Genomic DNA, 13,074 nt, shown 5'->3' with positions numbered 1-13,074 from the left:
ATATTATGATAGTTGAGATTCTATGCAATATAAATTATGCCTATAAAAGTTTTATCCTCAAAGTATCTCAATTAAGATTTGCAAAATCTCAATTTAACCTTTAATCATAACAATGTGAGCTAAATAGCAACTCCATTGCCGGATCCCAGCAGTTCAAAAAAAAAAAAATTGAACTTCTTCAAAAAAAATTTCACATTTGTCGTGTCATCAACTTTGGCATAAGGTTGTAGTATGGCTAGATAATGACACTTATTTGAAGATAGGTTATTAGTATCGGGCATGCACAAAACATTTAACTTATAATTCCACAACTATTCTCAACTTATTTATAATTCCACAACTATTCTCAACTAATTCACTAGAACTAATAACTACAAATCGAATAATACTCTATATTTCGTTAATTAATGCTGTTCATTTTTGCTTTTCTTTATTTTTCTTTTTTCTATCTTGATTACTTTTACATGAATAAATATATAAAAAATCAATATTTTTGTCTTTATTATTTTTACTAGTATTCTTTTTATTTTTAGTTGTTCCAATCCATTCCAAACTCTTGGCAATTCTTCTTTTTTTTTTCCACCAAAGATCTAAATCGCTCTGAATGGACGGACAAGATGAACGGATCCACCGATGCTACCATTTTAAAGCTTGCAGCATGACCAACGGCTACCTTATCCTGCCGCCTTATTCCAGGCTTATTCCAAATTCTAGCTACCATGAGAACACCTTCCTCTCACCGATGCCACCTCCCCTCCTCCCACGCCTCCCCACCTCTCCACTCAAAGCCCGCTTTCTCCCCCGAATCCTCCTCGAATTCTTCTCTTCTTCAGCAAAACCGGAGTGGAATTCAAACCACAAGCTCATCATCACCCACCCGGTCTTATCCATCATGGAATCCTGTAATTCCATGGCTGAATTGAAACAAATCCAAGCCCACATGACCCGGACCGGGCTCCTTGCCCACCGCTTCCCCGCCAGCCGCGTCCTGGCCTTCTGCGTCCTCTCCGACTACGGCGACCTCAACCACGCCCGCCTAGTCTTCGCGCAAATCCCCGACCCCAATACCTATATCTGGAACACCATGATCAGGGGATACACAAAAGCACAACTTCCCCGTTCGAGCCTCTTCTTGTTCTGTCAAATGATCCGCGCACACGTCGTGATGGATAGCCGGACATTAGTTTTTGTACTCAAGGCTTGCGAGCAGTTCTCGGAAGTATTTTTGGGTGAGGAAATCCACTGCATGATTTTTAAGCTTGGGTTCGATTCGGATTTGCTAGTGCAGAATGGTTTGACGCACTTCTATGTGAAAAATGGGCTGTTGGAGTCTGCAAGGAAAGTGTTCGATGAACTGTGTCAACGAGATGTGGTTTCTTGGACGACGATGATTGATGGATACTCGCAGAAAGGCCTGCCTGATGAGGCACTGAGGCTCTTCTACCGAATGTTATTGATGAGTATCCAACCGAATGAGGTCACTATGATCACTGTGCTTTCAGCCATCTCTCAATTGGGTCATCTGAGATTGGGAAAATTGGTGCATGAGTACATACGGAAAAGCGACTTGAATGTCACGATTAATTTGATGAATGCATTGGTGGATATGTATGGGAAATGTGACTGTGTAGATTCTGCAAGGGAGGTTTTTGATAGCATGGGAATCAAGGACGTTTTCTCGTGGACTAGCATGGTCAATGCATATGCTAAATGCGGTGATTTACAACTCGCAAGGAAGTTTTTTGATAGTATGCCAGAAAGGAATGCTGTATCTTGGAGTAGTATGATTGCAGCATATGCCCAATCAAATCATGCTAAAGAAGCACTAGACTTGTTCCATGAGATGATTGCGATGCGTGTAAAACCTATAGATGCCACTCTAGTGAGTGTGCTTTCAGCATGTGCTCAATCCGGTTGCTTGGATCTTGGTAGATGGATATATGACCATTTCATTAATGGAAAAATAATCAAACTCCGCATGAATCTGGCAAATGCATTCATAGACATGTATGCCAAATGCGGAGATATTAAGGCCGCAGCTAGGTTGTTTAATGAGATGCCAGAGAGGGACATAGTATCTTGGAATGCTATGATCATGGCATATGCAGTTCATGGTTATGGCAAAGAGGCCCTAATCCTTTTTGAGCATTTGAAGAGTAAGGGGATGGTCCCTGATGATATCACGTTTGTAGGAGTTTTATCTGCATGTAGTCATGCTGGCTTAGTTGTGGAAGGCCAAAGGCATTTTAAAGACATGAAATCCATCTTCGGTCTTGAACCCAAGTCGGTACATTATGCATGCCAGATAGACCTGCTTGGTAAAGTTGGGCTCCTGGAAGATGCCTATGAGTTGGCAAGGAGCACGCCCATGGAACCAGATGAAGCAGGGTGGGGTGCTCTTCTTAATGCATGCCGCATGCATGGTAATGTAGAATTGGGAAAGTATGCAGGGGATAAATTATTAGGTTTGGATCCTGGAGATAGTGGTATCTATGTGCTCCTATCAAGTATGTATGCTACCAGAAACAAATGGGATGATGTGAAGAAGGTGAGGAGGATGATGAGAGACAGGGGAGTTAAGAAGACTCCTGGCTGCAGCTCAATAGAGGTGGATGGGAAGTTCCATGAGTTCTTTGTCGCAGACATATCACATGTTCGGTCAAAAGACATATATCTGACTTTGGATAACATATACTTGCAATTAAGGATAGAAGGCTATGTTCCAAAGTCTTGAACTCTTATAGGAGATTGGTGATGATGTTTCTACAAACATCAAGATAAGCACTTCATGGAAATTGGCAGGAATCATGCACAACCTCAACTAGGAAAGGGTATCGGGTACATAGAACAGCCGAATAAACCTTCTAGCTCAATTGAAGGTGAGAAGATCCCTGGTCTTGTGGGTGCAGACTACAAAATGCTCTGTTTATAAAGTAACGTGGTTTTAGATGTGCATGATGGTCAAATGCGAAGTTTTTGATCAGGAACTGAAATTTCTGTGTTACAGTCATTTTATGGAAGGTCCATATTGATCATGCCTAAATTGGTTTTCGTGGAGAGGTGCCTCCTTTTTGAGAAATTACATGGAGAGATGTATCAAGATGAAACGTCATCAATGCCTTATTATTGAACTTAGTTATTCTCAATGTGATCTGTGGACAGTGTTTTGTGGTTGGTATCAGAAATCTACACCCTGCTTTAATCAGAGATGTGCATCAATGGTTGCTCTTGTTGGATTACACACGGCCTCTCACTATTTCTGGCTTTTTTGATGTGGTCCCGAAGAAGCTTGTTTTTGTGGACTTAGGAACAGTTCTCGATCTAAATGTACCTGGTTCTTCTGCAGTGAAACATGTGAACCATATTCCAGAAGGTACTGCTTCATAACTTCTGCTTACAATTGAAGAGAACACCAATGGATCTACAACCACAAGCCATGCAAGGAATAATGATGTGGATGAATGACCTTATCATTCCTAGTTGTTCAACTGTTGAGGACAGCAAATTTAGCTAGGATATTGCTGAATTAAATCCATAGAAAGCCAATCTTTCGTGAGATTCTTTCAAATAATTGTATTAAATAAGGTATCTTGATATTCCTGTACTCCTGAATATCAAAAGGAATATTTGCAATCTAAATCCTGCCATTCAGTTGTCTACAGCTGTTCGTTTATATTCGGGCAATCTAAATTTCATTCTTGTTCTGTGCTTAAATTCAACAGGGTCATTCCACCTGGTATCACATGTCCTAAATAGTTCAGATATATTTTTTGTAAGAACTTGTTTGCAATTCGCATAGATTTGTTGGAATCTCTCTTCTGGGCTCTATTGGAACAAATGCTTGAAAAATATTACCTATTGGTGGGGTAATTTCGGACTTGAACAACCAATATTACTTGCAATCGCTAATGCTCAGCAGGTTAAGACTCTTCATGATCCATGGATGATAAAAGTTAGTAGAATTGGCTTAGCAAAACTATTAGATTAATGTGTCATCCACAAGTATTTGGATTTGCTTTTGCAACCAAATGATGCTGAATTAATAGAGAATTGTGTGTTCTTTTAGAGGCATGGGAAATCTTTATTGAACAAAATTTCTGCAGACAGTCCAACAATTCCCATATTCTAAGATTGATGTCACCAACTGTGTTGACCCTCTAACCAAAGATATGGCCCAGTAGACACAAGTACCAGTACTAGTCATAGCTAGTTACTTGCATCAACACTCCAATCCAAAAGTTAGCACATGAAGACACCAGGCAGACCACAAGCTTCTTATTGTGGCCCCCTCTTTTTGGAGGATGGTCCAGATTTGTGGGCTTAACTTATCAGACAATTAAGTAATCCATTTTATGGGGAAATGCATTGGCATCAGCCTAGGGAGGTGTTCCAAAATGATGTGGATGCATATCCCACTCCCCAATTCTTAGCAGAGAGTGCCAGTTTTTTGGGGGCACAGATTTTTAACTCCTGCAGTCAGTCTAGCTCCATATGTAGTAGAAACAGGAGACAAGGGAATGGAATGTGTTACACTGGAGATGGCATTCGCACCCCCTTCATCCACTAGCCCAAACTACCATTCAAGCAGTGCATTTTGGAACAAAGAGAGACCGAGCTTTTAATGTGCATGCAGGACTGTCCATTGCCACTTCTTTTTTTTCCATCTCCCTCATTGATACCTTGTAACAACCATCATCAAGTCCTTAGCTTGAAAGTTTATATCCACATCTGTCCCACTAGCTCTATCATATTATTAATACACCTTCTTTTACACTGAACCTGATCTTATTATCGGGGTCCCTAAACACTACTTGAGTCCCTACTTGGGTTCTCCACATTGATATATATGGGTGCTAGCTAGTGGAGGAGGCTTAGGGTTTCCAAAGGCTTCGCAGCCTCCATCTTGCGAGGAGATGATTGGTGTGCTGTCGGCAGCCATGCATGCACGTACTTGCAATTCGGGCATGATGGAGATGACCTGCAGATCATGACGAGGAGATGGCAGTTTATGCACACAACCGCAACCATGTTGCCACTTGAATTGTTGTGCTTCTTTGGTTCCTCTGGAGCTGTGGTGCTAGCCTCCTCTTCTGAGCTTGGGAGGGTCGAGATGTTGAGCTCCAAGTCTAGCTTTTGCTCCTTGGGTCTGATCCAGCTCTTCTTCAATGTTTTCCTATTCAAGTAGTACATCCTTCCAGACTGCCGCAGGATAATTCAGACAGGTTATAGAGATCATTTGATAGGGACGAAACCAATCATAACAACATGTTGACATCGTTTTATAAAGATTATCATTTCGATATCATCAGAGTCTATCTGTTAAGGATAATGTCATGACATCGTGGTTAACTTATTTAACCATTCAGAGAGAGAGAGAGAGAGAGAGAGAGAGAGAGAAAGGAGAGAGATCATGACAACATCATGAAGCATCATTCTGATGCTAAGGATAAGAACGAGGTGGGTCATACTATATGAAAATAGTGTAATTATATAAGTATCTTACTGGAAGTATATGTATATGTTCCTAAAAAGAATGTGTGCGCGAGTTGTGTGAGTGAGTGAGATACATACATACATACATATATATATATATATATGGAGAGAGAGAGAGAGAGGGGGGGGGGGGGGGGGGGAGAGGGATGCTTGCCTTTAGGTCTAGGCACTGCTCCCAATCAAAGGGCAAGGGGTCATTAAGCTGAAGTTCGATGCTAGTTTGTGTCATGGGCTCATCCCATGCATGCTTTCGCTTCCTCCGAGAGTTAGTATCTGATTCCGAAGACGAGCTTTTCGCACTCTTGACAAAGTTAGATAAAGACGGGCCTAGAGATAGCTCTATTTGATCCATCACCTTCAAAGTTTGCTCCCTGCCCACCTTCTCCTTGCTTTCTCCTACGGAGAACTCCTTGTGCTGTATCAACTCCTTGATCTTTCTTCACAAAAAGAGCAATTTACACAGAGAGAGAAGAAGAGGCATGCGAACGAAGAAGATAAGAGAACTGCAGGGAGCGCTTGGCTTGTGGTGTGAAACGGGGAGTTCTCTCTCCCTTTTGAATGATGGGGTCATGCAGGAGGGGGCATGGATACTAAAGAGGGTTCTTAAATGGGCTCCATCCAACCCCATTAAAAGGAGGGCAGGCTAGCATTAAAAGTGACGAGTAGAGTGACCTTAAATGCCTCAAATCTCTCCTCCTCCACACCATTTAAAACCTCCCTCCACGGTTGGAGTATTCTCGTCACAATGCGCCCATGAACCACCCAAATCGTTTTACCAAAAAGAGACCCACCCAATCGGATTCTTTGCTAACCCCACGCCGGGGCACTTAATTACATCCCCCCCACCCCCTTTTTATGCTCTCATTATCTCTCACTCCACTAGCTTAATTTGTTGCATTCAAGTATCACCAAAGAAACATTGGTGATTGAAGCTAATATGGGAATTAAATGGGATGTCTTGTTATGAAACTATTTGATTGAGTAATTTTTTGGGCAGTTCCAAGCCTCAACAATTATCTACCACCATTCTATTCGTAGTTACATTTTAGAGATGATGTTGATCCATTGTCTTCCTACATCTAATTAAGAAACTATAATTGCCATTCTTTGTAGACATTAGCATGTGGTTTCAGTATTGGGAGAATAAAAACTACCACTTGGCATATTGTGTATCTTCTGCTTTGTTTTCTCTCTCCTACTGTGACTTAGGTGAATGAAAGATACAAAGTAGTTTTAACTTCATCAAGGGCTACATTCAAAAACATGTGCTCCAAAGATGATATGCAAGGTTAGTCAATTAAGTAGATAACTTTGCTTACGTACAATTAGCCATGGCAATTAGCCACTTGGCATATTATGATAACAATTCTTTGAACTTTGAACTATACTTGTTGCAATAGGTAAGGAGAATAACGAAATAAGAACAAAATAAAAATAAAAATAAAAACATGTACGATAATTATATGGTTTGGCCTGTCGACATACGTCCACGAATAGAGGCGGTGCAAAAGTTGCTATAGAAAACTAGAAATTGCATGGTCGATACATCAGGTCACTAAACACTCAATTGCTTTCTTCTTTTAGGATTACTATATATGTATAATATAGAGTAAGTCGATTTAAGCTCGAATTGATGTCTTTCAATATTTAGGTAAGCCCGAACTATGGAGGTTATGCTCTCTGCACTCCTAGGTAACTAATTGTGTGACCCAAAAAGAACAAGTATAACAGCTCTACTAGCAATTCGCTCATTGTGCTGCACTCCACCTGCAATTGGCTTGCTCCGCTTAGAGAAAAAAGTTCTCTTTTTTTTTTCGTGATTTGGATGAAAGAGAAAGTGACACATTGTCCAAACGTCTCTTGAAATTTCTCATGCACCATGTGACAATCTTCATCCATGTATATACGTACCTACACCATTAACTACCTCGAAATCATGAACTGCTTCTTGTGGGTGAGCATTCATGGCCATGCCCGAACCTTAATTCTCATAAAGAATCAAAGAAACTGATATATATGAGAGAGAGAGAGAGAGAGAGAGAGAGAGAGGTGGTGCCAATACTAATAACAACAGCTGCCTCATTACCAGCCTCCATGCAGTAAATTGGCCAAAACATTAGAGAGGGAATAAATATGGCGTGTTGCATGGGGCTGCTTCTCGCCAGTGCCAACCACAACAATAAATTGAGGCGCCTCTCTCTTTGGTTGTTGGGCATGAATCCATTTAATGTTTGATGTTATAGCTTTTGTTACTCCCTATCTCATTTTCTCAACTTACACCTGCTGATGTTTCCAAAATCCGACTCTCTGCAAGCGGATCAAATCCTACCCCATATAGAATTAATTGAAACTGATCCCAGAATTTTTTTTAAAAAAAATGCCAGGGTCTCGGCTTAGCTGCCTTACGAGGTGGCATGACGGGATTGGTGCCTTACTAGTGATGGGTGCAGCTCCATAGACACAGGAGAAGGGGGCACTCATGACATCAAACAAAGATGAGTGTCTGCCATTTGTTGAGAGGTTGTAGTTTGATGCTTATGTTTACCTAAACCCTATCTCCATGATTCACATCAACCATATTTTTTGGCACGCTCCGAACCAGAATGTACTAGACACCGCATACCTGCAGGACGAACTATACAAGCATGCGAGGCTACTGATCATATAACCTCAAGCACTAATGATAATTCTTCGATTAATTTAAATCAATATCTAAATAAATCATCTCATAATCATTTAGAATCAATTATTCTAAAGTAACATAAGTCAAAATATACTAATTAATTATTATTACTCAATTCAAATAAAATATTTAAACTGAACTAAATAATTGTAAATTACACCAACTTCTTATCATCGAGCTAATGGACCCTATATATGTCTATGATTCTCATCAACCTTGTGAATTACACTAATTTCATAACTTCGCGCATTACCTCAGATAGTATCACCTATTGCCTCTTGGATGAGACCCCTTATGCTCGATTCCAAGTGGTTTCAGCTCTCACACCGGCACCAAATACCTGGCTCGGTCTGCCTAGAAGACTAGTTTCTAGTCTAGATGGGTTGGGATGGGTTTAGGTTCGCATGGTGTTACAGCTCCTCTATGTCACCAAAAAAAGGAAAAAGAATTACACAAATTTCCCCAGGCCGCATGGAGATCACTCCTTGGCATTAGTCATTTGAAAATTAGGAAGGCTGGTAAAATCTCAATAATTTTTCTCTATAGAATAACTAAATTCTTTTGACATATTAGTCCACATCATGGATCCCCCGTCAACTTGATCCAAGCCAACCGAATCTAAGACCTAATATAGATCAAGTGTTGAATATGATTTATTTGAGATTGACCAGCCTTAGATATGACATATGAATATATGTAACACTGACAATGTTTAATTCTCAATAGAACCAAAGTAAAATTTATGTTTCTAATGTTACAACTAATATACATATACATACATACACACACATATGCTATACACACACACACATATAAAGAGAGAGAGAAAGAGAGAGAGAGAGAGAGAGAGAGAGAGCGAGCTAGCTCGGCTTGGCCACACACGAGTGAATTTGTACTCAAATTCGGTCAGGTCTAAATCGGAAGATAGAGATTCTATATCGATGATCCGAACTGTTGGATGTAATCTATTACCCTTATACTATTTACATATCAAAAATTATGTGATTTGGAGACCGTTAACCTATATATCAAGTGGTCAAAAAAAAAATGCATTATTTTATGTTATTTAGAATGTCCAATTTTTGACACTTAATATAAAGGCTAGAAGTTTTTGAGTCTAATAATTTTTAATATGTAAATAGTAGAGAGAGTATATTATATCCAATAGCTCAGAGCATTGATGTGAGATGTTCATTGTCCGATTTAGATCTGATCAATACTAAATAGAGATCTTGTTGAGTGTAACCAAGTCTAGTAGCACGCTCTCTCTCTTTATGTATATATATATAGACACACAATATTGTGTTGTAAACTTTTTGGGAATTTTTATGTTGTTAGAAAATTTTTGAATGCCATGTTAAAGAAAAAGAAGAAGCTCGGCAAATAGTACAGATTTTCAAATAAATAATCAAACATGTTATGAATAAGTATGGCATGTATTGCGTACATGCATTGGGAACAAAATCCAAACTGATCAGTACTCGCAATTTGTATTTTTCCATAAATTAACTAAGACACGTTTCCAACGAACTAGTTTGAGTTCCATAGGAACCAAACAAACAAAAAAAATATCTTGTTGAACGAAAACATGGTATTCAAAGTCAAATTAATCGAATTTTAATCTAAATCAATATGAATTAGACTTGGCTGATGCCCAAGCTTAGATATGCCATGCCTATGTGTAGCTGTACTTTCACCAATTCCAATTAAGATGATAACCTAGCCAAGCTTTGAATGAGTTTGGAGCACTGCATATTGAAACATCTTTTTCTCCCCTTCTTTTTTCTTTTAATTAGGAGATCTACACCTTCGACCATATATCATCTCTCGAGGCTTGACCATCCAAGTGGCAAAGAGTGATACTATCCAAAGTAAACAAACACTAGCTCCATGGCTAGTATCAAAACAGCTTGAACCAGCATTTTCATGACCATATAGTCAAGTAGTTGGTGTGACTCAGCATTAACAACCCTAATCATAAAGCGTAATTTAAACTATATATGCTCGACGACACTGGATATCCACCTAGCCATGCATCTACATTGTGCCTTGACCAGGCCGACAATTGTGCTTCCGGTGCCACTTGCATCATAAAAATATTTTAGTCGTGATTCTACTTTTCACTTTTAATTATTAGGATCTCTTGAAAGATCAAAAATCAATTTTATTTTCATTTTAACAAAGATGGGTTACCTTCAATTACTCTTACAATATAGTCCATTTTGGTCGATTGTAATTGTACCAGAAAAACTTTACTAAACCATGCATGCCAAGCTATATTAGTTATGCACAATTGGCTAATTTAAACTTGTGCAACATGATAAAATATATATTCTAATAAATAATAAAATAACTAATAAAAACAAAGTTAGCCTTTGGAAAAAATAAAACAAAATATTTTTTTACAAAATTTTCTAATTACTAATAAAAGTCAAAAAAATTGTTTCATACGACATTTCCATCCCTTAACATGAAGCGGATTCCCGACTTCCGAGTGCAATCTCGACACCTTGCCGGCTCCGCCAGCACTACGTTACGTCTAATGCGATGGAACATAAAATAAAGTACATGGCCTGTCCACAGGAGGACCCAGGTGCCTTCAATGCATCCCTAAGGAGAGGTCACACATACATGTCATGGTCCAAACTATCATCACATACATATCATGTAATAATTCAAGATCTTATCCAAAATAACTAGCTAAAAAATATTATTTAGATTTTTTGATTCTGTATAAGTTCACAACATCTATCCAGCAAACAAATCCTTACATACTATTTCGTTTAAGTCCTAACATCCTCAACGGACTAAAGATTCACAAGTATCACAACCGTTGCCGAACCAGATCCTCTCTGAAACTATTTATAATAATCGAGAATCTAACATAAAATGACTAGCTAAAAAATATTATTTAGATTCATTGATTCACCTAAGATCTATTAATGAATAACCAATGTGAGACTAAATACATGTATGCATGGATCCTCGTATGTGATGTTACGGTCAAACTATGATTACGTAAGGATCAGAACTCATCAAATGCAGCTCCTTCCCTCGCGATGCAGAACTCCCGTGTCCTGCCCTTCCAGCTCTGAAGTGGGACCTGCGATGCTGATGCCATGCATGTAGTCTTAACTTTGCCCACCCAAATTGAGGACTATTTAATGGGCTGGGAGATGCTACATGGGTACTAGTTAGGTGGTACGCTTGTACACAATGAAGACTGGGCGGTAGAATGCATGCATACTAATTGAGTACCATTGATGGATGCTTATGTGCATGTCCCAATTTGCATCCTAAGGTGGCAACTGAACCAGCTCGGTTGAGTCAGGATCACTTTGGCTTAGAGTCATGCCAGGTGCGATGCAGGTAAATCTCTTAGCACCACGTTGTTGAGTATTTTACCTAGTTATGTAAGCATTTCCCTTTGGGTTAACTCCTTTTGAGGAAATTCTCTTTGGGTTAATATTGTTTACTAAAACGTACAGCCTTTGCCTGTTAATGGCTCAACCCTCTCTTAGGTCATCATTTTTTGTTTAAGCCAGATGATTTAATTAATACGAGTATAAATATCTGGGTAGAAATTAGAAAATAAAATATTCAAAAATTAGGCAGACAGATTTATTGAAAAATTTCATAATATAGTTCTAATATGATTGGCCACATAACTCGCAATCCAATCAGCAACACTATTAGCTTCCATAGGTCACCATTGTTTAAAGATTTTTAAAAAAAATTGATTATTGAATAGGAATTGCATGAAATAAACTTCCATAGTGGGTTATAAACTTTGATATACTGCGAAGGATAGAAATAAAAATAGAGAAGAAATTATTATAGATGAGAGTTTAGAATATGAGGTTATAGATATTAAGAGAGTAAGAGATAGAATAATCTTGATAAAATTAGTATTTGGAAAGGAGTCTATCGACGTCATCAATGGTTATACTCCTGAAGTAGAATCGAATGATATTATAAACGAACATTTTAGGACATAGATGGACTAATTCAAGATATTCTTAATATAGAAAAAATATTTATTGGAAGAGATTCAATTAGGCATGCGGGAAAATATGAAGTAAGTTCGAAGAAATGCAAGGAGAATATAGTTTTGGAGATAGAAATAAGGAAACCTCATTTTAGAGTTCATGATGGCATAGAGCATGGTAATAACTAACACCTGCTTTAAAATTCTCATTTGACAACTTTTAAAAGTGGGTGTAATACTACTCAAATAGATTTTTTTTTTTAATACAAAGGCTGATTGAGTTTTGTATAAAATTTGGAATATTATGTTGGGTAACTATTTAGCCACCCAACGTAAACCGGTGGTTTTGGAAGTGTATTAGAAATTGAAGAAAAGGGCCAAAGAATAGAAATTCGAGAACTAGATGGTAGAATTTGCAAAGAGAGAAATAAATAGCTTTTAAAGATAAAATGCTGAAGGAAGAAAAATAGGATGAAAAAAAACAATAGCATATGGGAAGAGATGACTAACAGTACTAAGTAACTACAAAGGTGTTAGGAGAATCAAAGAGAAAATGGTCATCCGGTAAGAAAACTTGGTAGCATAATAAGAAAATTCAATAAAGAAACTTAGTAGCAGAATAACAGAGTCTTAGAGAAAACTATTTAAATGTAAGAATAGAGAAGTATATGAAAGCTATCAAATGACTAAGAATAAAGTCAAGAAGATGGTACACGAAGCTAGATTCAAAGCATATGAAGAGATATTGCAAGTTGGAAACTAAGAATGGAAAAAGAATATATTTATAAGATTACAAGACTAAGAGAAAGAAAAAACTAGAGACTTGACTTATGTTAAATGCATCAAAGATGAAAATTGAAAAATTTTAGTTTAAAAAAAATGAGATAAAAGAAAAATGATGAGTTGTTCC

At 38.2% G+C, this 13,074-nt stretch overlaps 1 protein-coding gene across 1 annotated transcript; it reads left to right on the top strand.

The window, feature by feature from the left end:
- The first annotated feature begins 690 nt into the window (after positions 1–690).
- On the top strand, positions 691–3,661 carry LOC103708597 (pentatricopeptide repeat-containing protein At2g22410, mitochondrial-like). Its single transcript, XM_008793608.4, has one exon. It carries the CDS (start codon positions 743–745, stop codon positions 2,732–2,734), a length of 1,992 nt encoding a protein of 663 aa, XP_008791830.2. The 5' UTR covers positions 691–742; the 3' UTR covers positions 2,735–3,661.
- Positions 3,662–13,074: the final 9,413 nt, after the last annotated feature.

This window comes from Phoenix dactylifera, chromosome 10 (assembly GCF_009389715.1).
Source record: "Phoenix dactylifera cultivar Barhee BC4 chromosome 10, palm_55x_up_171113_PBpolish2nd_filt_p, whole genome shotgun sequence".
In the NCBI taxonomy this organism is placed as follows: domain Eukaryota; kingdom Viridiplantae; phylum Streptophyta; class Magnoliopsida; order Arecales; family Arecaceae; genus Phoenix; species Phoenix dactylifera.
Note: the sequence above shows the minus strand (reverse complement) of the source record. Positions and strands in the feature narration are given on the sequence as shown.